The following is a 25801-nucleotide window of genomic DNA, read 5'->3' on the forward strand; positions in this document are numbered from 1 at the left end:
TCTGGATAAATTTTAAACTAAACCTATTCAGTGTTTATGATAGTATAAGCTAATAAACTTAGGATTCTGGCCAAATACAGTACAGTAGAGTACAGTACATATCAGCTAACCATGGTACAAAGTTTACAAGACACCTGAATAAGAAGCACCAGAGGACAAGCAGAGTAAGTGATCTGCACTCTTAAAAAAGACGTGTCATTAGTGCACAGAGACAGTCGAGTGGTTAAGCTTCCTCCCTCTGGAATCACATTTCTTTCCCTTGCTACTTTCCCAACGTCTAAATAAAGAATAAAAGGTACTGAAGGTGAAGGGACGGCCCACTTTCCTTCTAGGAAAAAAAGAATAGTTTCATTTTCAGCACATCTGTGTGTCTAACGTGGGACAACAGCCATTTGTCACAGTATCTGCTGACATCAAAGCTGCACTAGGCAACATTTTTATGTAAAAATACACCGGTCTTGTCAGCCTAAATCACAAAGTGGGGCTGCAACAGAGAAGAGCGTCCCATCCCCACTAATTGAGACGCTGTAGATTTGTTCTATTTACCCAAATTAATTTCATGTGTCGGTATGGGTACTGGTGGGAAATCTTCTCCACACACAGGGAGTGACAAATCAAAAGTTAAGAGTGACATCTAAAACTGGGTCATCTAAAACGCTCCGTCCAGAGAAAACTGCACCATTTCTGGGTTTTGAAGTCTACAAAATTCAAACAGTTACCTCTTGCTGCCATTAGCTGCCTAGTGCAGCTTTAACCTACGTTGTGCTGAAAAGTAACACAAATATGTGTTGTTGCCAACTTGACACACAGATGTATTGAAATTGACACATCATTTTTAAGAGTGTAGATTTTGGGAGTCGAAGTGTATTGGACAGCTATTGGACAGTTCTTGACATTCATACAAATCCCTACAAAAGTAAAAACAAGGAATCTTCTAGATTTTACAGAAGAGAGAGGCTTTAGTGAATGTCAGACCAGCTGAGGCTGAGAATTAAGTTGCACTTTACTGAAACCTATCAAGAACTTACTGCAAACTATCATAAACACAATCTGTTATAAACATGTTAAAATATATATGGCACTAGCAGTCAAATTCATGAATTCAACATTGTCACTGAACAGGCTGATGTTTCATTGCTGCACTCGTCAAAAATACATGAAGAGTTTCATTCCAAAATGAGACGTCCACCATTTCAAAAACTAGATATCTTCACTTACAAAACGCTTGCTGACTGTGAAAGTAAAGCACATTATAGCTTACTGTTAAATAGTTATGTTGTCAAGGACAGAATCATATTTGTTTTTGAAATACTGCTGAATCTCAGGTTGCCTACATTTTAACAGAATGGACATGTAGCATTTTGGAACAAAATCCTTCATATCACCTAATCAAACCTATTTTAATGGGACACATAATGCATTAAAATGGACTTAAGTTAGGTGATGGGGACTTAGAAAACTTACATTAACATGATCAACTCACACTTTAAGTATGATCAGAAAGGGCTTTGAGAAACATCAACATATCCTGATGTTACTGGATGAATGTGCCTAAGGAAAGAGATGCACAGGAACTTAGGGTTCCTGCATTTTCCTTTTTCTATGACTATTTCATGACAAAGAGTGCAATCCCCATGACTAATATTTGTGAATTTCTACAATCAAATGCTACTTCTTTGTTGTTATTCTTGATTCTCTGATTGAAATGTTTCAAGTTTTGTTGTAGCTAGCTACAGCCATCACTTAGGACTTTTGTACTCTGGGAATTTGTTTTTTTGAGTGTCATTTCTTCCAGGGGCGTCAACATCGACCAGCAGCCAGGCTTGGTGTTAAACTTTATTTTCAACTGGCCAAGTGATTATGAACAAATTTCCATGACATTTCCAAAACCTTCTAGCCTTTAGCATCACTTTCCATCACTTCTCCATGCCTGGAAAACACAATTTTCAGATTCCATCGACTGTAGGAACCCCGGACTTGAGAAGATCACTCTTGCATGGATCCATCTGAATGCAGGGAATGGGCTGGATAGTCTTTGAAACACAGGAAAAGTGGGGAAAGTGGAGGGGGGATACTGTTAGAAAGGGGAGGACGGGTTTAGATACTCCACTTAATGTCCCAGAACTGTGGAGTGGATTTCTCCGTGGCTGTGTCGACCTCCATGACGTCTTCATGCTGGGAAGGAGGTGATGTCACCAACTCTTCATCCATCGAATGGGCTACAGCAGGGGGGGAAATAGCAAAATAAATCATCACAGCCTTTACTATACCTATCAGGGAAAGTTGTACATATGTCATGCTTTATTAAAAATGCCAAGCATGAGAATTATTTAGGGTCTGTTTTTACATATTTAACATTAAACAATAGCGGTTTCAGGCTTCTATATTATGAAACTGTCACACTTTAGGTTTTTAATGTTGCATGACACATTCAGAATATTCTATAATACAGGCTTCACTTTTAAGAAACCATTAACACACATGTAAGTCTTATCATTTCAAAGCATATCAACTGTACAGTTAACGTTACAGATATGTGATCTCTGTTGTATTATGCATATGGCTAATCTGTGTCAACCAGCGGTAGTTCTGGGTCTTTACTTGGTGTGCAGGTAATCATAGGCTCCTCCCACTGGCCGTTGGGCAGGCACCTGACAACAGGGTTCAGTCTCTGCAGGAAGCCCTCCTCGCAGTAGTACCGCACCTTGGCGTTGGTCTCATAACGCAGCCGCTTCTTACCGAAGAGGTTTGCGTTGGGAATCTCGGGCGGCTCGCCACAGGAGGCTATAGGCAAAGAAGAAAAGAAGAAAAACACCATGCTGAGATGAAAACATCACATGATTAAAGCCTTAAAGATTATCGGGAAGGGTAACTAAAATGGTTGAGAGCGACCTTTAGCACACTTCCATTTAATTAGTGCATGTACATTTTAGCAGCCAATTAATGACTCTGAACAGAACAGCGGTATCTCTCAATTCTGCTTTTTCAACAATGTTTTTTTTGTTTTACATAAAATAGCTAATTGGTCAAGAGCCAAGCCACTTATTATTCAGCTGCTGAAGCGGGCATTATGTGCATAGTTTAATGCTCAGTCACTGGTCTGTCAGAGAAACCTGTGCTTACTATGGCAACTTCCTCAGTGTGGCAATTTTTTGAAATAAAAGATGACAAAGTGACTTGTGGAATATGCGAGAGAAGCCTTAAAGTATTACGAATTAGCTTTAGGCTATTCACTCATGAAATAGTTACTTACTATACTTACATCTCACATCTTACTTTACTTAATTAAGTTACTTACTTCGCCTTTTGGGTGCCGCATTGGTCTCAATAGCTCCCAATAGTTTATTCTATAGGAACTGAAGAGTCGATTCCAGTGACTTCCACCATTAGAATCAGAATTGTCTCCAAATACTTGGGAGTCATGCACAACTAATGATGGTGGCACCCGTGGCTCTATTGTAAGGAGTGCAAGGTCCGAGCCACAACACTCAGACAACAGACGGCACTAGCAATCCTCTAGCATCTACTAACTAGTTAGTTTCACTGAAGCACTGGAGAAGGACCCAGACCAGAGAAAAGAGGTGTACTCACAGGTGCCCTTCTTGCAGGTGTAGGACAGGTGGTAGTTACACGGCACGTCGCTCCAGCGGCCGCTGTCGTGCCACACCATCACCGCACAGTCCTCACCAGACAGGAAGTAACTGTCAGGCTGGCCTCTGTACCAGTTCTCATACAGCTGGCGGAGAGAGGGAGCGAGCAAAGGGAGAGAGAGAGTACAGTAGAGTGTAGTACAGCAGAGTAGGGTGGGGTAGAGGTTGTTGAGATTGAGTCTGAGCACTTACACAGTTCACATGCAGATGAGAGCCAGTAAACATACCAGATTCTTCCAGTTGTAATATATATTTTGGATTTTTGTATCTGTTGTATATTATTTGCAAAAAGACATCTGTTTAGCCTGCTTAGAGTGGAAGATGGGTGAGACAATGAGCACTAGGAAGCTTAGACAATGATAAGAAAGTATTTGAAAAGTCAATTTATTATACTTTTCTGTGACTGACAACTTACTTGAATTGAACTTACTGAATTGTAAACCACACACTTTTGGTACTGCCAGTAAGTTAAAACCAACATCAAGGATTATTTGCAAATATTATTTCACCCAGGTCTGACAGTATTCAAGCTGTAACCAGAGAGAATATAAAAGCAAAATGCAAGATACACTGGAGGTTTAGTGCAACAGTTTGACTGAGTAACACTCACCAGAGGGTTCCCGTCCGACCAGCGGAAGTCTCCCTCAATGGTTCTGTCATTCAGTCCGATCCACTGGTACTCTCTGTATTTGTCTAGAGGTGAGCAGACGTTAGGAGAACAAAAGAAGGGAGAAAAAGAGAGAGGGGTCACTGTATCTGAACAGGGCTGTAGTAAAGATAAAGTAAAGACCAAGATGAAATGGGTTCAAATCGAAGTCAAAATCAAGACCAAAAGTAGTAGACCAGACTGAGCCAAGTCATTTTCAAGACCACATTTAATTGGAAGGATAAACTAAATATTGCGGGATTTTGTTCTAATAATACAGTTCCTGATGGTAGCCTAATATATTTGTTGCCAAATATATGGTCAACTTTTTAAATCAATCAATTGATCAAGACTCAAGTTCTACAACCCTGCTTTTTAAATTATGATACTGCCCTCTAACAAACGGTTTTGGGATTTTATGAAACTCTTTTGCACTTGCTAAACATACAGTATGAGTCTCCATGGCAACCACCCGCAGAGTCAGGCGGGCACCACCAGAGGAATGTGAGATAATTATCTCATCGCCTTGTTGCCAGACGCAACACCAACACCAACATCAACATCACAACCACGACATTTTCTGGATAAACCGACTCAGTGAGGGGTGAGACATGAAAGACAGTTGTTGTGTCTGTTCTGGACCACACAACTTTTAAAACAAACCGACTCAGTTCTTGAGGTTATAGAAGGGTTTGAATTACAGGGATGTTTGGGTGGCCTGGTGGTTAGAGATGTAATGGAGAGTCATAAGCATAAGTGGAATTTGAATAGGTGCTGTGGGTGGCCATGAAGATCATGAATGCCATGGTCATGAATGGATGAAAAAAAGCAGTCATTGCCATTTATATTTTTATTATATTTATACCAGAGTTCCCTATTTGCTATTCAAGTTTGCCAGTTAGCTAACTTGCGCTCTGAAAAAGAGTTTTAACTCAACCAATGAGATTATTTCTGCCTCCAGAGCAGCTCTGCCTCTGAGAAACATTTCCATAACTAAAACTCCAATCTGCGGCTGTGAGCATGCTATTCTTCAGCCAACAGTACCGTTGATGTAGTCCTGCTCCTCGGGGGTCATGAGAGAAACCAGATGTCCTCCACACATGCGGCAGTGCTGCTCGGCCACCTCCCAGCCCTGCCGCTTGGTGAAGTGACGGTAACAGAAGCCCTCAAACTTGTCCCAGCCGGGCTCACACGCCTCCAGGTCTGAACGGGACGGAGAATCAGAGGAGAGGCAGTCAAACAGCAGAGAGAAATACATACAAAAAAACACAGAAATACAAAATACATCAAGGGTATAAAACACTAGGAAGACCTGTTTTGTCCATGAAATAGTAGGTAAGTTCAAGTGAAAGATATGATCTGTTAAATCCATTTCAGTCAGAAAGGAGAGATGTAGACGAAAGGGAGGAGACAGGTTAAAGAGAGATTTTGAAGTTTTGAGGAAACCAAAGCAAAGATGCAAATGCTTTTTAATGTATTTTTGCTTGTTTGGAGTGTTTTCATTTTTATCTCAGCAGCATACATTTTTATTTTTTTCTTTGTTTTTTACCATTGTATTTTATTATCGTGTTTTTGCAATGCACTTCTATGGTTTGCCAAACTAAACTAGGTGAAGGTCTTCCTATTACTTTGTACACTGTGTGTATAATTAAATTAAATGTTTAGAGAGAACATAAAATAGGAAATTACAACATATGGAGCAGTGTAAATAGTAGGTACTACTGCACCTGTTTGGCACAAGTCTCCTCCATAACCAGGTAGGCAAAGGCACCGTGTCGCTCCCCCGTCCACACAAGTCCCTCCATTCAAACAAGGGTTCTCCAGGCAGGAATCTAAGGCATTGTGAACATGGTGTTACTTAGTAAATAACAGAGCTCCAGGCAATGTAAAACAACAAATGCTATATATCTGTTCTGAAAAGACAATTTACACTTTATATTCATTGCTCAATTTTTAAAAAATCCAGCTGATTTTCTTAAATATCACTATTTTGTAAAAAAAAAATTTAAAAAATGGTTAAATAAATGCCAGCAAACATTTTGCCAGCAATCGTTTTATCAGAGTAGGTGTCACTTTTTCAAATGGTGAATATCTAATTTTGAAATGAAAGTCCTCATTTGTTGAGCTGGAGGGAGGGACCACCAGAGGGAGCTGTTACATCAGGGATGGGACCCATTCCTCCAGAAGCTGCAGTATTGTTTATGCTCCAGTTTCAATATCTTAAACAATTTCATGCAATTTTAAAGCGGCAGCACTATGCAGCCTAGTTTTGGTTCTAAATCATATTATGGTAATTTGAAAATATTGCTTATCCAAAAACACTTCATTGCTTCATTCAAAACCTCTGTAGACTGTGAAGTTTAAATATTGTAAATGTGATGGAAGGGTAGGGCCATCACAGTTAATGAGTTACTGTCTTGCTTTTTCCTCCCAGAATGCTTCATTTCATGCTTAAGCTATAAAACCAAAGTTTTTGATATTTCAGAGGTTCAAATTGTCTTTCTAAAACTACCCAAATCAGCTTTTCAGATGAAAAATGTGACTCTATTTCATGTTGAACATTATGTACACATTATGTTTAAAGTGAATAAACATTATGACTGGGTTAAAAATTGAAATTGTATCAATGATATATCTCTGTCTTCATAAAGAATTTCAAATAAAAAGGACTATTGAAGTTGTCTTCATTGTACAGTCACTTTTACCTCATTATGATTAAGGCTGAGTCACAAATATTCAAGCGACCAAGCATGTGAAGACTTTTATTCCAGATTAGATTAGATATTCACCACTTGATAAAAGTGACACCTACCCTTACAAAATGAATGCACACATGAAATAAATTCTGGAAAAACATTTTAATTATTAGCAATTTTAAGACTTTTGGCCCCCAGATACTACCATTGTTGAGGATGGAATTGATTATATTTTTTAAACTAGTCTAAAAATGGATATATAGCATTTTGGAATGAAACCCCTCTTGTGTAGCACAGTGAAGAGACTCCCGGTGAGAACCTGCTGTGTGTTAGTCTCCAAGAATTAATCCAAATTGAGAAGCTAATCCCTCTGTTGGGCTGAGTCAGCTTGAGGTGTTTAGATGCAATGCAAATCCTTCTCCTGATTAAGCAGTTTGGAGGGAGAGGTAAAACCCCCCAAAAATCAACAATCAAGTGTACTTACACTACGACTGATGTTTTTGTTGTTGTCAAATTATGCAATTTTTATGTTGAGCCGTTACCTGAAACGCCTCCCTGTCTTGCAGCAGACACTCTACTGGCAGGCGGTGTTGCAGCTATGGTAGTCTGCTCTTCTTCTTCTTCTTCTTCTTCAAGATCCTCCGGGTACAAGGTGGCAGCGGTCACAGCCAAATCATCATCGTGGTCTGTGGTGAGGGTCGGACTGGCGGTCTCCTCTGGTTCCTCTGTAGATGGGGACGAGGTGGGGTCTTCCGCTATGACCCCTTGCTCTTTAGACACCTCATCATGTTCCTCAGTAACCGGCGGCTCTGCGCTGTATTCCAGATCAGAGCGGGACTCCTGGGGTACAGTGGGGGGAGGCCTTGATTCCCAGCCGGGGCTGAAGGTCAGAGCAGGGAGAAGTGTGATTTCTATCTCTGCTGATGGCGCATCGGTGCCCGACTCCGTCTCACTTCCCTCAGATCCGCGGTCTGTTGAGAGAGTTGGGTTTGTCAGCAGGAGCTCTGGTTTCAACCCCGGGCTTTCCCCCGAGGATTCACCCGATCCTTCGTCTGATTCTGGATGCTCCTCTCCTGCTTCCTCTCCGCTCCCCTCAGGCTCACCGTCCGCGCTCTCCCCCTGTCCGGAGGCTGTGTCTGTGATATTCTGGGTGGTGCTGAGGAATACTTCCGGGCCTTGTCCTAATCCCTCCTGCTCGACTTTATGCCGGATCTCTTCCACAAGTTCAGACCCAGATGTAGCATTGCTTTCAGGGATGAAGGTAATGAACTCACCTGCGGAGCTAGCCTCCACCTCAGCAGATGGGGGAGACAGGGTTACAGGAACAGGGGATGTTAATAAAGTAACCAGATCATTCTTTTGAACAGGACTCTCTTCACTGGAGCCTGAGTCATCGGTGACTGTCATGACTTCTACAGTTGGGATTTCTGCAGGGTCGATGTGTTCATTCTGGTCGGTGGAGGTGCTTGGATCCAGTGAAGCACCGTCAGACTCTTCATCACCGTGGTCGACGGGCGAGGAAGACTCTATCGTTACGCCTGACTGTTCATGAGTAGGATCATAACCTGTCAAGAAAAGGGATCATATAAAATTCTAGGTGTAAACATATCTACCCACGGGAAAGTTCAAGAGCACCTTGTAGTTTGATGTGAAAATGGATCATTGCAGCAGCAAGGATATAAAGACATTGAAAAGTCATGATTAAAAAATGCTTAAGGTCCTAAAGCACTATGAAATGGGTTTTAAGTTGAGAAATGCAATAAATATAATTTGACAAAACTACAAGTAGCGCAACAGAGCATTGTCATGCTGTGTAGGCCTTTATATTTCATACATTCAATAGGGTTCAACTGATCTGGGTTTTTGAAGCCTGATACCGATGTTTTTGTGTTGAAGCTGCTGATAGCTGATATTCAATATCATTAAATGTGACCATTGCCAAAAAAAATACAAGAATTCAGTCTTTCATCCAGATTTGTATTTTTGTTAAGATGGAAAATCCTCTGAAACTGCATTTAGAACATCATAGGACACTAAAACTCGCAGGGAGACCCACCACACCTATTCAATGGTAGGGAAACTCTGGGATACAATACTGCCTTTAAAATAAGAATTAATTTACCAAAAACATTATTGAACAATTAAATGAAAAATATATGTAAAGGAAATACATTTCATTGCAGAGTGTTTTCATGTAACTGTGGTCAGGGAGGAACCTCCATCATATTGGAAGTAGATTGCATGACTGGACCATATCTGAATATCTATTTAATAAAAGCCCAATGTCGGCCCGATATATCACTCTAGCCCTAATATTCAATGTATATACTTACTAGACTCAGAGGTAGGGACCAGTCCAGAGTTGTCATTGGTGTCCATATCAACTGGGCTTTGAGTGACCGGATTTTCTGTTTCTTCAGCAGCAGAGCCATCGTGCTCCACTGTTGGATTAACAGATGAATCAAACATGTTGGTGTCCTCATCTGGGAGAGGATTTGCAGTCTCCTCTGCAGAGTCTTCTTCTGTTGGAGGGTTCTCCGGTGTCGTATTGTCGAAGTACGGGAACGGGGTGGTGGAGTGGATGCCCGGTTCCTCATCGTGGGGCGAAGTAGCCACCACTGACGTCTCCTCAGCACCACCAGCGCTGGCCTCCTCTGGCCTTCCTGACACATCGTGAGCGGTGCTTTGGTAGACCAGCTCAGTTTCAGTTGTGTGCTCCAAGTGGACATCTTCAGTGTGGTCCTCTTGTGAAACGGGCAAATCACTTTCCCGATGCACCTCTGAAGAGTTGTTGAGCATTTCACCGGCATCGGCTCCAGATGTCGCGTTGACACCTGAAGCGTCCAGGGTTTCAGTCTCGTGGTTGTTCTCAGAAATCTCATGAGGCTCTGTGGGTTCACCGCTCTCTGGAGCTGCTCCATCGGTTGTGAGCAGAGTGGATTCTTCACCAACAGTTGCAGCACCGTCCGTCTCTGGAGAAGATGTTGGACTTTCGTGAGACTCTTCATGAGGGGAAACAGGGTGGCTTGTGTCTGGGCTTTCTTCAGGGGCAGGTTGATAGGACTCCGGGTAGCTGGCCTCCTCCACTGGCTCCCAGGTATCCTTGGTGGACGTGGACTCCTGATGTTCAGATGGGGGAGTGACAGATTGATGAAGGTCCACAGTGAACAGCGGCTCCTTCTGATAGCCCGCCGTTGGGGTCTGACCCTCCACGGGACCCTGCTTCACCCCGTGCCCCTCTGGGATGGGACCAGCCGTCTGGGCACCTTGGGCCTCTCCGCCCCCCTGCACTGTCACCTTGCTGAGGCTGACCTCCTGCAGCGGATTAACAATGTCCTGGCCAATGTCCTCCGGCTCGGTAGCCAAGAAATCCTGGGGAGATTCTGTGTGAGGGCCATTATTGCCTGGAATAATAAATAGAATGGGTGAATGTTATTTATTAATGTCCAGGATCTGTAACTATCCCTTGTGCTACTAAATAGGTTGAGCATCTACCTAGAAAGCTGGCTTGGACGTAAGAAAAAAGAAAGGGCATCTATGATAGCATCTTTGTTATTAGAGTTATCAAGTAGGCACCTTCCATCACAGGTAGAATGATTATTTTGGGAAATACAGAAGCTCAAAGTGCAGTATAGCAGCCTAGCTTTGATGATGCTGCCCATAGAAATACATCAACTGTTACACCTAGCAATGACGGATCGCTTTCTTACTTCTGAAGCAGTAGACATCGTGACGAGTGTGAGCCTCGGGGAAGCCCGTCTGGTTGCTGAAGCGATAGAAGGTTCGGACCCCAGGTTCGCCCCCACCACAGCGCTCTCTAGGGGTGACGATGGGGTACCGCACGCTGCCGTCTGCCAGCCACCCCGGGCTGCAGTGGTTCAGCCCATCATTCCAGGCTGCGTACAGCTGACCTGTGGTGGCTAGCTCCGCCCACTGACTCTGACAGTAGGCCTTAGCCTCCCATAGGGTGAAACGCTGGGGGGCGGAGCCATGGAACACCTCCCCTGTAAATAGGGATAAGATGTGATGTAGTTTGTTAATGTGCCATGCCTAATCAGATTTGCAATCAAAATCGAGAGCAGTGGATGATTTAAGTTGTTTTCTGTGTTACCCTGAATATTCTCCACATAGCAGTAGACGTCATACAGCTCATCAGGCTCTAACAGCCCATAGTTCCTCACTCCTGGCAGTCCATCCATGTCCCCAAAACAGCCCTCTCTTGGCATCTGGATGGGATATCTATGGAGGGAAATGTTCCACAGCACTGAAACACCAAGTCCCAAAGAGTCCTCTTCCATAATAGCTGTACTCTTATTCTAACAATCACTTCTATGAGTACTTCTTTGAGTGAATGCTAAAGAGGCACTGGCCTGATCTCAAACCAAACATTTCTGCCCACTTAGCCACTTGACGACTTAATCTGTGTGTTCTCATTTGCAGATGTGGAGAGAGCATATCAAATCTTAGTTGCCAAGCGGCTGAGTGGTCCACTAGACCCTCTATCAGCCCTCCATACTGGATGCTCCCTCAGCCACTTAGACAGCGACATTTCAGCACTTTGCCCTGGTAATGCTATTCAAAGCACATTTTAGAGTGTTGTTGTTTGCCTAAAGCTGCATAAAATTTGGGATGTTGCCAAATGGGTGCTGGAAATCTGAGTGACTCAAAACTCAATTTAACCAAAACGCAAAATGCAGAACATTCAAGCTAAGTGGCCACTTGATCCAGCGTCGAGTGACAAGTGTCCCGTTTGACATTGGTCCATTTTCTCTTAGGTCCTTACCTCACTGAGTGGTCTGAGAGCCACCCTGCATCACACTGCTCATATCCACTGTGGTAGGCGGCCAGGAGCTGCTCTGGAGAGGCAATTTGAGCCCCAATCTCCTTGCAGGCATCTCTGGCCTGCTCAAAGGTGAAGGCGTACCGGCTGGACGCATCACGATAATGGAACACCACCCCTGTTAACCCAGAACCACAGTCTTATGAATTCTAATGCAAAAAAATCTCCATCTTAACAAGTCATTTAGTCTATTATTGAGTCCTAAAATTGTAATTTTCTTAAAATAAGTGGAAAAAATGTTTCCAATGCAAATCAACTTGTTTCAAGAATTTTGTTCATTTTCTTGATAGTAGTGCAGTGACCTGCCTTATTGTGACCTGTTTAAAGATACTGACACTCATTTCTAGAAAATTCCTGAGACAAGTGAAACTGCATTGGAAACAAGTGGAGTTATCTCACCTCACTGGCAGAATTTTTCTATTGGTTTAAGAAATATAAGATTTGAAGGCTGAATATGAGACTAAACGACGTTTTTTGCAGCGTTTCATGTGATCATTCTGAAAGCATCACTGATGGCAGGACACTGCAAAATCATCAGTGTTAATTTAACTCTGGAGAGTGTAAAAATCAACACTATGCCAGTGTTTATATATAAGTAAGTCCCCATCCATCTGTTAATTTGCTAGTTTTGAGCATCCACTTCACAGCCAGATCAGCAATAATCAACACTTGTCAATTAAACAAAATTTTCGCTGAAAAATCAACACTTATTAACATGAAAATTTGCTGTGCAGTGGTTAGAGAGATTGCCCTTCAACCTGAAGACCCAGGTTCAGGTTTTGCCCCCCTGCTGAAGTGCTGAAGCAACACACTGAATCTGTAGCTGAGCCTGACCTTTGGGCAAAAGAAAAGAGAATTTACCTACTGGGATCGATAAAGTATCACAAAGTGTCACTTTACATTTTAATGCAAAGCCCTGATTAATTGTGTTACAAAAGATGCTGGCCTTAGGATAGCGGGAAACCATCCCAAAAGAGCCAGAGTCTTTTGCATTTCGGGTCCTATAGTTTATCTTACTGGAAGAAACATGCAGTGTGAAGGCCTAATTTATTGGATTACAAATAACTGTGGTCAGGGGAAGCATCGCCGTCGTGGAAAACCAGCCTTATTAACACAGAACAAGAGTCTTGTACTTTCTGGGTTCAGTGTTTTCTGTGATCATACTGCAAGCAACATTCAGTGCCTGATATATTGGGTCACAAATAACTGTGGTCAGGGGATCCATAATCTATTACTTGCTAGGTGCATAGAATGAGACACCCAATTCATCAAAGCAGAGTGTGTATTGCATGATAAAGATACAGACATATGAGCGGCACAGTAGCTTCTCTCTATTTTGCGGGAGACGGTTTGTTTGACCTTGAGTCCTTTCATGACTTCTCCTAAATCACTTTTCTCTGGCTCGGAGCCTGTCTGCTGACATGTTGACTCTCACTGCCTGGGCTGTCAGTGCCACAGGACTACGCTGTAAAAAATGTCCATCTCAAGTTATTTAAAGAGTAAATCAACACTAAATCACACAGGAGAAGAAAATTGCTGCTGCACTCCTCTAAGTGATTTAGTGTTGATTTTCTCTTACTTTATTCAATCTTATAATCGTATTTTTCTTAAAACTACTGAAAAAATCTGCTAATGGGGTGAGATAATGTAATAGGTTTCCAGTGCAGCTCAATTTGCCTCGAGAATGAAAGTGACATTATCTTGAAATGAGGCAGATCAATACACTTGTTTCAAGTTGAGTTGTTGATATTTCACCTGGGCTGTAAATGTCATTGGACCACAACTAGATTATCTGCTTTGGCTGCAATCTAACAGCAACCTGTAGTTATCACTGTGAAATATTTCAATATGTGAATTAGACAAAAATAACCCAGCAAGAACACACACACTGATAAAAAAAAAAAAAAGAAAAAAGGAAGGAATCCACTTGTGCAAAAAAGCACTGAAATATTTACAAAAGGTGCAAAAGTAACAAAAAAAAAAATGCAAGAACAAAAAAAATTGTATATTTTTAAATAACAATGTGAATCATGTCAATATGTTAATATGGGAATCAGTCAATTTTCAACACATATTTTGAATTGCTTCCTTTAATCTTTGGATTTCTTATTAATATCCTTTACTTTTTTATCTTTTATGTTTGCTGTTCGATATCTTATTATGATAAATAACATATCTGTCTCTCTCTCACCTTTAACCTTGACCTGAACCACGTCGTCGGCGTCCTCCAGGCCCTGCTGCACCTCGCAGCGGTAGAAGCCGGTGTCGTTGTGCCTCAGGCTGTCCAGGCGCAGGGTGAGGTCGGCGGGGGAGTAGGCGTAGTTCAGCAGGGAGGCTCGGTCCTTGTAGAACTCGCTGACTTTCACCCTGTCGCCGCGGGCGACCAGGATCTCCGTCTCGCGGCCCTGAGTCAGTACGCTCCATTTGACCCGCGGCAGGGAGAGCACGGCGTGCCGGCCGTTGGTGGAGGGGGAGGGCGGCGGGTGGGACAGAGACACCAGGCAGGGTAACGTCAGAGAGTCGCCCAGGACGGCCAGCACCGGCGGGGCGGTGGGGATCGTCACCTGGAGGAGCTTCGAATCATCTGGGGACAGAAACCGTTAAAGCAGGTGTGCTTCGACTTTTCTGACATGGAGGGTCAAGGGCTGAAACGTAACATCAGTGTTGGACCACGGGCCACAAAATGTTAATTGTAACAAAAATATATATAAGTGTGTGGCAATAAGTAACATTTTTACTGCCCCATTCAAAATGGCAATAATATATATCTGCTGTGGGTTAACAGGGTTATTAATCAAGCTGTCAGAAACTTGTGTGGGAGGAGTTTAGTTCTCATGTTGTTGCAATTCCTACTTGTCGCCAATAGAGGTCGATAAAGGAATAGATTACTTATTGCCCCTTTAAAGGAGAACACTGGTGTCATTTATAGCCCATTCACCTCTGTCTACATCTAGTTATTTCCCCCAATCATTTTGCAATGCAAAATGATGTAAATCGAGTATTTTAGTATTTACTCGTTTTTCGTTGGTTTTAAAATACAAACTTTACCCTGTCAAACCTAGCTAGAAATGAACTGCTGTCCCGGCTAACAAAGACAAAAAGCCATGGATGTGACAGTAAAGTGTTTCTGAGGATTATTTCCTGGAGGAGACTTCATTTCTTCCTGTGGTGTCAGCTGACTGACAGGAAGCTGAGCGGAACGTAACGCAGCGCTGAGATGAAAACACTCGACTCAGCACAATGAAATAACTGTAAACTGTAAATTAAAGCTTCATGTTCACTGTGATGGATTCTCTCGCTCTGTGGAAGTTGTTTTTCATACTGTGTAAGAATGAATGGCAGCAAATGGCTTCTTCTGAAGGAGGAAAACGAGTGCTGATATCTCAAACTACGGTGATAATGTTACGTAACGTAACAAGTGTTGCGCCTTACGTCACGTAACAACCAGTTGTCCGGTCCGGTTCTGGTTCACACTACTAACTGAATGCGCTCTCAAATTCAGTAGTCAATACCTGAATTTTCAGGTATACAAGTATCTCACAAATACTTTCACAATTCACAGTTGTATCATAATAGACAAAATATCTTATCGCTTGCTGAAACCCTTTTATAAAGGTCAAATTTTCCACTCAGGTTCAAGGAAGCATTTAGCTGTACAGCAGGACTTTAATATGATCCTGTCCTCTTCTGTGGTGTTATGGTGTTACAGTGTATCCTGCACAGTAATATAATACACTTCACCACAAGGTGACCTGGTAGGTTCAGAAGGTTTCTCTGAGGGCCGGTGACCCAATTTGTCGAACAAATGTGGAAATCTGTAAGCCATTTTAACGTCTCGCCACTTTGCCTTCACTGTGCTCTCGACACGATAAGACACTTCGGCCGTACCTTTGGGCACATCGGTTATACTTGAATTTCTATACTGTGGAACTGAAATGTCCTTGAAAACGGCTTCCAGAGTGTGCATGTCAGCAAGAAACAATGAACGACAGGAAGTGATTAAAGAGCACCCCGCTACCCTTAAAAGTCAGAGGTCGCGTATGATTTAATGGACTGCTGGATGTCAGTGGTGGAGGGGAGCGGTGAGGGAGGGAGGGGGGTGGGGGGAGGTTTGATGTGTACCTGACTCCTGGTTGGGGGTAGAGGAGGACGGTAGGACAAGGAGACAGATGGCACACAGCAGCAGAGATAGAAGCACATCCAATCTGTGGGTAAAAGACAAAGACAGAGGGAGGGGGGGGGGGGGGGGGTGCAGATGAGGGGAGGGGGGTAACAGTGAGACAGAAGGAGGAAAGAGACAAAACATTTGAACATAAATGACTAGGAACTCAGGACTGCAGTACTTGAGCCGTGTCACAGTCTTAAAGCTTAACTCATGTAACGATCTTTTTCCCTAAGAAATAAAATAAAATAAAATAAAAACTCTGATTCTACAAATGCTACTTATTCCTATTAAAGTCTTAGCTGATGAAGACTGTGCTATACAGTTGGTTTGACAACTGTTGACAAAAGCGTCTGCTAAACAACGTAATAACTCTGTCCCTTTTCGACCTGGACTCTATTTTCCCATCACTTTCGATCATACCGATCGATTCTGAACAAAATCTCATCAATTACTTCACTATAGAGCTACTTGCATCGTATTTACCCACTACAATGAACAGTACAATGCACAATACTGTACATCTTATAACTGATATGTCTCATTACAGAGCGAGCAATCAATATACTGAAAAGGACCATGCTTTGGGTGCTTTTGGGGTTGAATTTTGGGGTGTCGATTGGCCACTTATGACTGGACTGGACAGCGGGGGCAAGAAGTTAAGTAGCTCTATAGTGAAGCAATTGAGAGGATCGATCAGTATGATGGATGAGATGGGAAAATAGGATCCAGGTTGAAAAAGGCCGGAGTTAAGTTCGATCTCAAGAACTCTTTTTTGACCTGTTTGTAGACTCTTGGTCTCAGCCACTACTGCATGCTGACTCGACTTTTTCCTGCCTATCTCAAAATATAAAAAGTGGGTGATTTTATTTGTTTTTTTACTCAGAACTACAGCCAATTTAAAGGGTTCACCTGTAGAAACCTGTGTATGTAATGGGCCTTAAACGTCTATGCATTGATAAGTCCATAATAATTCCATGCAGATAGACCTACATCTCTGTAGAAGTTCTTAAGAATAATTTTTATATTTGAAAAGAAATGAACATGGTTTGTTGGCTATTTTTGTCTAGGTCTTGACTAATAATAATAATACTAACTTTAATAATAACTCTATTTATATAGCACTTTTCTACAAATTGGTTTACAAAGTGCTTTACAGACCAGCATAAAATCAAACAACATGATACAGCGGCAATAAAACAACAGTAAATAGAAGCAATGACAACTGCAAGAACAATAAAAGAAGAAACAAGTGGTAATAAAACATCGGTAAATAAAAGCAATGCACTGCAGAAACTGACAAACTTGTTAAGTTATTTCATCTTCAAGCTTATTTCAACCTTATTTTAGCATTTTTTTTGTGAAATCATCTTGCTGCACTGGCAGATAATTTTACCGGTTACAACAAATGTGACTTTTTTTCAGGAGAATGCAACTTGTTTCAGGACATTTACTTGGTGAAAGTGAAATTGTCTTGGAGAAAGTTTCTTCTTTCAAGATTTTCTTCATTGTTCCATGATGATTTATGAAAGAAGTCATATTGGCATGAATCAAGTGAAATTTACTGAAACCAGCAAGATTATCTGTCAGTGCAGGGAGAAAATTTGACCAAAAATATCATGAAATAAGCTTGATAGGTCTGGAAACAAGATAAAATCACTGGACAGCTTGTCATTTTTTGCAATGTGAGAACTGTAAGAACAGTAAAAACAAAATAAAACTAGAAGGGCACTCGGAGAGCGCAGACCTCCGCCAAGGCCAATAGTCCAGTCAGCTATGATATGCAAATTTCGTGAGTCGGATCCGGATCCGCTCCAAAATTTAATGGGTTCTTCCTTGACCCATGCTACACCCTTCCACGAAGTTTCATGAAAATCGGCCCAGTAGTTTTTCCGTAATCCTGCTGACAAACAGACAAACAAACGGCACCGAAAACATAACCTCCTTGGCGGAGGTAATAAAATCAATGAAGTCAATCAAATAGGACTCTGTTTGCTCCGGTCTTGGACTCCACTTGGACTCGACTAATGTGGCCTTGACTATACAACCCTACAGGACCTAGAGGGGACACATGGGAAACACCACAGATCTCCGGAGCGAGACAGTGACAGCTGCGACTCCCTCAGGTTCTCTGCAGAGCGCTGGATGCAGACGCTCGCTGTGGAGGGAGGAAAATACACAGGTATCGATTCACGCTCAGAGCCATTCATCAAACTCAGAGCAGATTACAAGACGGTGGCGAGCGGCCAACTTTCATCGCACACTTCAGCCGCTGCTAAAGTAAAGAAGCCGGTGAGCAGATATCGGCCCCATCGCTCTGGCCGCGGGCTCCGTGGAAACAGACAGGGTGATGACTTTATCCATCATGGGCAACGTCGATGAAAACACTAAGAATGCCAAGAATACATCCGGCATTCCCATCGATTAGAGGCATGAGGGATTGTTGCGGAGTTTTGCTGCAGTGTTTTGCTTTGCTTAGAATAAATGAAGGGTTTTGCAGGTCAGGGCTCAGGGCAACTGACTTTCAATTCAATCGATATCAATCAATTTAGAAACGACTTCAAAATTTTAAGTGAAACTGCTGTTCACTGGCTCATGATAGGAGTCTTAATTCTTAATTCTGTCAGTGTTTTTAAGAAAAAATGTCTTTTGGAATTGGATTTTGAAGTGATTGGAGTTTGAAGTTCCAATTTCTGAAGTGATTGAACTGACCCTGTTGCAGACAGCATGGTGTGTTTGATAGCATGTTTTCACTTCTGCAGCCTCATGTTAGATGACAAGATGAGTTGAGGTGTCCTGGGGCTCATATCAGAATACTCAAAACATTGTAGCTTTGAATTCATAAATGACTTACATTTTTAGAAAGAAAATGTGAAGCTGAGTTAACCAGTGACTGTGTTATAAAGGTAGGCAAGGGCATTTGTCACTATTGTATGTACAGTATATGTCGACCAGAGTGTGTGTGTGTGTGTGTGTATTGGGGCTGCAAAATTGATCCAAAAAACATCAAAAACACAATATTGATTACTGCAATTTCCAAATCACAGGAGGCTGCAGTGTTTTCTATCATAGGGAAAGGTATTCAGGTATTCTTGTGTTGTGTGTGATCCCCGGCCCTCAAATCAAGTTGCATCTCAGAGAAAATCTTTCACTGTATTCAAGCTGAGCAAATCCAAATTGCCCCCCCCCCCCCCACCACCACCACCACCACCACACACACACAACTATTTTTAAAGGTTTGTAAGAAGGTTTGGAGAATAACCTTTTGTCCCTATATGTATCACAACTGAAACGTAAGAAAACTTGATTTAATTAACATGATTTTTTTTTTTTTGCGATATCGTGCAGCTCCAGTGTGTGTGTGTATGTAGGTGTGTGTGTGTGTGTGTGTGTGAGAGAGAGAAAGAGAGAAATGGGAGGAGGGGGGGTGACTGCCTGTGTGTCCTTGGTGTTTTCTAGCTGGCATGAGTCAGGCTTCAGGAGCTGGAGAGTGTGAGCTGAATTCTGATTTCCCCCAAAACTCCCTGGAGGGTAAAACGAAAGCCCAACCTCCGACTTAACCGCTTTACCATTATTACAACTCCTTTTATTCTTCTGTGGGTTCTATTTTTCCGTTTGTCTTTCATTCGTCTTTGTTGTACTGTAATGCTATTTGCTATACTGCAACAACCCATTTCTCCATGGGGATCATTTAAGTTTCCTCTCCTCTCCTCTTCTCTTCTCTTCTCTCCTCTTCTCTCCTCTCCTCTTCTCTTCTCTCCTCTTCTCCTCTCTTCTCTTCTCTTCTCTCCTCTTCTCCTCTCTTCTCTTCTCTTTTCTTCTCACTGCCCAGCTGTGAATTCCAGTCCTCCTCCAGCCAACCAGCACACATCACTGGCTGAGAAGTACACAGAGCAACACATCTATCAGAGCGGTTTACTGGGTTCACAAAGGCTTTTTGGGGACAGCAGTCCTTATCCAAAATGGCTCCAAATGGCAGTGAGAGGCAACTGTTTGAAAAGTTTGAAATTCAATACCTAGAAATCCTGAAAGGTGACTTCAGTAAATGTTCATGTTTACCAACCGGCCGGTCTGTGATGCTTTACACCAAAGGAAACCAAAGAAAAGAGAGAGGAAAAGATCTAACACTGGTGAGTCCAGCTTTCTCTGCTGCTGTTTAGGAAACAGTTTGGATTTGACACATGAGTTTCGATTTGTCACTCCCTGTGGGCAGAGAAGTGTCGATACCAAGCGGCCAAAAGCACGGGCGAATTTTGAAGCCAATAAGGAACTGGCTGAAAGCTGCAGTTCCTCTAATGTCCGCTAGAGGTCGGCGCCAAAAAGACTCCAAACCAGGCCCAACTCCATGCAAGTCAATGGGACCGCAGCCCAACTTCTCACTCAAAATATGAAGTCAATACATTTTTTCGACAAGAGGTTATGGTCTCAGTAGCTAATTTCACTTCTTCTTATATTTGTCTATATGGCGATTTTCAAAATAATTGCATCAATAACAGGATATAGCGGTTATAAAACGGGGTTGTTTTCTCTAACCCTAACCCTAACCCAACCCTTGATCGACAGGTCGCTAATTTTGGCTCGAAAAAATGTCAACATGGCGCCGCTCGTAGACCCCAACTTTTGGCTTCAAAACGGCCCTTAAGAAATCTATGAGTGACATCAAACTGACTACGTCCATCTTTTTTTACAGTCTATGGTCCATACCAACACCAGAATTTAATTTGGGCAAATAGGGCGAATGATGGAGGATAGGACGCTCTTCTCTTTTGCTGCCCCACTTTGTGATTTAGCCTGATAAAACAACGGTAGTTTTAAAAATCTTGCCAGTGTAGCTTTAAATGAGGTTGTGGGGTAACAGCAACTCTCAAAACTAGACTGCAACCATTATCTTTCTTTATAAAGAATCGTTTGACAAAGATTCCTGTTGCTTCAAGCTTGCCCTTTCTTTTTTCAAAAATTAAAGTGAAACCTGCTTTGGAAATGAAAATCACTGGTTGCTGCCTGTCTTTGGGAGTTGCTGTCATCCCCAAACAAATTTTAATGCAGAGTATCACATTTCACTGCCTGACCAAGAAGACTCCTTCGTTTCCATTTCTGTGTCCCAGTGTCACTTTATAAGCTGCGTTTCGGGGAAATGAATAAATGATCGGAGGCCCACTGGACCAGTGGGGAATGGAAACTAAATTGCACAGTCATGCTGCAAACTCAGTGAACTTTAAGCAAAGCAGAATCTTTAACTTTTTAACTATTATATTTTTTTAACGGGGGAATATTATACTAGAACAGTAAAAATCAAATGTATAAGTTCTTGGTCATTAATGATTGTGTTGGATGAAGCTGTTGATTGTTATTCTTCATCTGATCTTCAACATCTATCCAGCCGCTTGTTTCGAAACAGAGTGCGTTTACGTTCTTGTCACGGTTACTTCTGACGAGTGTGAAAGAGAAATCGCAATTTGTTCGAAACAAACAAGCCAGACTGAGAGACGCGTTTGTTTCCCATCAGTCTGAAAGCAATCGTGTTAAGACTAGGAACAGAAATCAACAGTGACATGTTTCACAGCTATGTTTTGTCGTCTGTATAGTTACTCCCTTCGCGCGCCTTTGTCTATTCACAAGAACCTTAAAAGAACGTTGTGTCATGAATCAAAACGGGACAGATATCGCTTGACGTTGTCAGTGTGAAACCAAACAGGACAAACGGGACGGGGTTCGTTTATACCCATAAGGACGCAGTCAGAAAGTGCTATTAGTTTACACAAAACTTTAGGAAAAAGAGCATTACGAGGAGTGGGATTTGCTAAATGAGTGTCTGAGTGATGCCTCTGCTGGAATAACAAGCAGTTCACCTGGAGGAGGAAGTAAATTAGGCTGAAAGACTCTAAAAGGCGGATCCAGACTCTTTAATCTTTTATACGAGCTCTTTTACAAGCAAACCTGCGGTGAGGACAGAGGAAGACGTACTCTGTTTGTCTCAGCTGTTGCTTTGCCTTGTTGGAGCTGAATCTGGGCGTCTGAGTGGAAAATCACAGACAAACACCGCAATTATGTCAAGGAGAATTTTCCTTCGAATGAAAGGAGTATTAAACTTGAAATGACGGCGGAAATTAAAGTTTGTTGTGTGGGTCTCAGCTGAGAGACATTTCTAATCAAAACAGGATTAATAAATAATCACTCAAAGGTTTCTCCTTTAATACCCAAATTTGGCTCTGTCATCCACGATAAAATCTGTGAAGACAGAAGTGCCACTCAGGATAAAACTGGCCTTTCAAATCATTTCGCTGAACAGGACTACAGATGAATTAATAAATACCCATATCCATAAGATTTAAATGGAAAAAGGCGCTGGAAAAAGCAATGGAAAATACAATACACCCTAAAGTGTCTATTGTATGAGAAATGAGTCATGACAAAAGTGTGCTACTCTATTCAAAAGCAATTGAGTAGAACGGGTGATAACATCTATTCTGAAATGTATTCAAAAAAAATAATACTGCTGTGACAATTATTGTCATCTTTGGTGCAAAAGCTCATCCAAGCCCTCATTACTTTAATGTTTGGTTAAATTCAACATGAATACAGTATGAATGTGCAGTAAGACTGTGTCACACCAAATGGGACCCATTTATTTCTCCATCATGCCTCTTTAATCATTCTGAATGCATGGCAACAGGCATTTCAACCATTATTTTTTGGGTGAGTATGGATACGATTCAACACAGCTAAAAATGGCCAGCAATTGAGTCTCTATTACTATTCTTCTATAACTATTGAGCTATAACTGCAATACCAATATTACATCAAAACAAATTTTCTTTTTATAGCCCTTTTCATACAACAATGTAACCCAACATGCTTTACAAACATGGTTACAAGCAGTTCAGGATCATGAAAAAGAAAAACAAACTAACCCTAACAGAAACAAGATGACCAACATCATAATAACAGAAAAAGTAATGTTTAAAAGTGTAAAAGTATAAATATATGTATTAACAAATATGATTAAAAAACAAAACAAAAACAATGCATCTAGATAGCATTTTTTTTCAAGGTGGTAAGGCGTATTTCCGGCCAGCATCCAATCTAAAACGCTTGAATAAATGAGACGGTAAATATGTAAATGAGCAAACCAACAGTCAACCTATAATTCCCTGTCAACTTTTTTCTCATACTGGTTTCAGCTCCTCTTTATATCTAGGAAATTGGCAGATTTGGGATAATTCCTCTATAACCTACATCAATCTTCCACCTTTCTGACAACACAGTGAGATCCGGCATTGCCTTGATTCTCAAACCATCAACTCTCTCTCTCTCTCTCTGTCTGTCTCACTCGCTCTCTCTAACTCCTTCTCTCTCTCTTTAACACACACACACACACACACACACACAGTCTCTCTCTGGGTGTATGGCCTCTCGCCATGACCACATTTCCATACGCCAAGGAGAGAGAGCGGTGTGTTTCCTCTGGGGAGACGGAGCAGGCAGAGGACGCATCCCAGGCAACATCAGAAGTGCTTAGACAGGCATCACAAGCGGCTGAATACCCGATGACTTCACCTTGAGGGAGAGGCGGCGGGGGCCGAGAGGGAGGATGTTTGACCGCTCAACTTGCCAGGAAAGGTCATTTGAGGCTAGGGGGGAGCGAGCCGCACTCTTAAAGGACTAGACTGACTTTCTGGGAGTTTGGCCGACTGGTCACCTCACCCAGTACGTGACAAGAGCAACCTGATCTCACACAAATACATGAAATGAGCATGACTTTTTGACACGACAATTATTTGTTACACCAAATTTTGTGCACTGCAAAAACTGACAAATTTGTCAAGTGATTTTATCTTATATCCAGACTTATCAAGCTTATTTTAGGAATTTTTTTTTTGTGAAATCATCTTACTGCACTGGCAGATAATTTTACTAGTTTCAAAAAAGTCGAACCCTTTTTTTTCAGGAGAATGTAACTGGTTTCAGGACATTTACTTGGTAAAAGTGAAATTGTCTTGGAGAAAGTTTCTTGTTTCAAGATTTTCATTGTTTTATGATGATTTCTTGAAAGAAGTCATACTGGCATGTATCAAGTGGAATTTACTGAAAACAGCAAGATTATCTGCCAGTGCAGTGAAATAATTTGACTAAAAATATCACAAAATAAGCTTGATAGATCTGGAAACAAGTTAAAATCACTGGACAACTGTTTTTGCAGAGTGTTGGTGACATATAAAGTATTAAAATTCTGTTTTCCCAGCATGAAGTGGTTTTGTGAAGGAGACACGACTATAAACAGAAGTAGTGTCACATTGAAGCAGCGCAGTGGAAAGTCAGGGTGTTGTGGTCGGTGTGGTGCGGTTTCAATTCCCAGCTTGTACGAAGATAATTTCTACCGTGAGTCAAATTAAAATTTTTAGCTAAAGTTTTTCTTATTTAACCATGAGCAAAGCCTTTCCCTACCAAGTTGTTTTAGTTGCCAAACCATAACCTTAACCTTAACCTAACCAAAGTTGTTTTAGTTGCCTAAACTTAACCGTTAGCCAAACTGAAAGCTGAAAATGCCATGTCCTTCATGCTGTTGTCACAGAATCCAATTTCGTGGTGGAGGAACATAATTTTCACATAATTTGTGTACACAGTAAATCTGTGTTTCAGAGTTTGTGCTCATTTCACAACTTTTTATGAGATCACATTGGACAAGAGGATTGGCACCAAAATCATCTCTGTGTCTCTGGTAGATAGTAGATAGTCCGGTATGCTAACACTTAGCATACAGTGTGTTAAGCAATTGTAGGCGACTAGCACTATGCTAAAAGTGAGAAAATGAGAACTTGTAGCAGCTCTAAGGCTGGATGGTCAGTTCATTATAATGACATGTCTAATCCTGCCAGGCTTGTGGGATTGGTAAAATAGACAGAAAATTCAACATAAAGAACGCACTTTCAATGGCAGAAGATCTCTCTTCCCGCGAGACTTTGAGCGTAACTTGTTTTGTTTACAGAGGAAGTGAGCAAAGTTAGCTAGTCAGCTAAAGTCTTTGTGCTGCTGATTGGTAATGGACTTCACTAATGATGAAGATGGATGAAGATTTTGTTTTCAGAATTTATGAATCTACAGGCCATAAAATAAAAACCAGTAGCAATTTATTGTCACACTTTGGATAATACTAGTCGCCTACGATTACTTAGCATACTGTATGCTAAAGCGTTAGCATGCACACGGATGGTTTTGGTGCCAATCCTCTTGTCAGATATTGGGTAAACTGAATTTTGTGTAGGTCCTTTAAAGTAATAATCTGTGACATTTTTGATACTCTCTATCACAGATTGATATAATACAAAAGGGATTCAATCTATACCCAGTTCATGAAAGTTTTTACATTTGCTGTTAAACACCAGTATCTGGGTCTTTCCCGGGAAAAATCCGCTGACGCAGAGGAAGTGATGTGTTTTACATTTCCGGCGGCAGCAACGGCGGTTTATTTGGAGCAAACAGAAGAACAACTGGGTAGTTAGCATGAATTCACTGAACAGAAAGCAGATTCATGTCTGGAAGTACAAACTCACACCGACATGCTGCGGTACTCATATAATCAAAGCCGGTCACACACACCCGGCCAAATAAAGTCTCTCCTTGCCTCTGTCATTCAGGTTTTGAGAATGCGGTGCAGAACCGCTTGCTGAGCCATCGCTGGATCAACCTGACACCACGTCCTCCCCTGTGCTGGACCCCTTTCCTTTCTCACTGCAAAGGACCACCGCTGTTCCCCTCTTTCTGCTTCTCACCAGTTCCTCCATCACCGCCGGCCCACCAATCCCGCAT

General features: G+C 41.8%; 1 protein-coding gene across 1 annotated transcript; it reads right to left on the reverse strand.

The window, feature by feature from the left end:
- Positions 1-1804: 1804 nt before the first annotated feature.
- bcan (brevican) lies at positions 1805-25801 on the reverse strand. Its single transcript, XM_071910128.2, has 16 exons — positions 25725-25801; positions 15955-16037; positions 14024-14416; positions 11776-11950; positions 11104-11231; positions 10703-10996; positions 9909-10396; positions 9326-9860; positions 8124-8557; positions 7544-8072; positions 6024-6128; positions 5341-5499; positions 4261-4343; positions 3592-3736; positions 2602-2784; positions 1805-2219 (listed from the first exon to the last, which is right to left on the reverse strand). Exons 1-16 carry the CDS (start codon positions 25799-25801, stop codon positions 2098-2100), a joined length of 3933 nt encoding a protein of 1310 aa, XP_071766229.2. The 3' UTR covers positions 1805-2097.

Source organism: Centroberyx gerrardi, chromosome 12 (genome assembly GCF_048128805.1).
Source record: "Centroberyx gerrardi isolate f3 chromosome 12, fCenGer3.hap1.cur.20231027, whole genome shotgun sequence".
In the NCBI taxonomy this organism is placed as follows: Eukaryota; Metazoa; Chordata; class Actinopteri; order Beryciformes; family Berycidae; genus Centroberyx; species Centroberyx gerrardi.

What these genes read in the sequence shown, in the direction of transcription:
- bcan (XM_071910128.2), bottom strand. Translation starts at nt 25,801, where the DNA reads ATGCGGGATTGGTGGGCCGGCGGTGATGGAGGAACTGGTGAGAAGCAG. An exon ending in TACCCCCAACCAGGAGTCAG is followed by an intron (nt 14,417 to 15,954) that starts GTACACATCAAA and finishes TTCTGTCCCCAG; the next exon opens with ATGATTCGAAGCTCCTCCAG. An exon ending in CACCTGCAAGAAGGGCACCT is followed by an intron (nt 2,785 to 3,591) that starts GTGAGTACACCT and finishes CTTTGCCTATAG; the next exon opens with CCTCCTGTGGCGAGCCGCCC.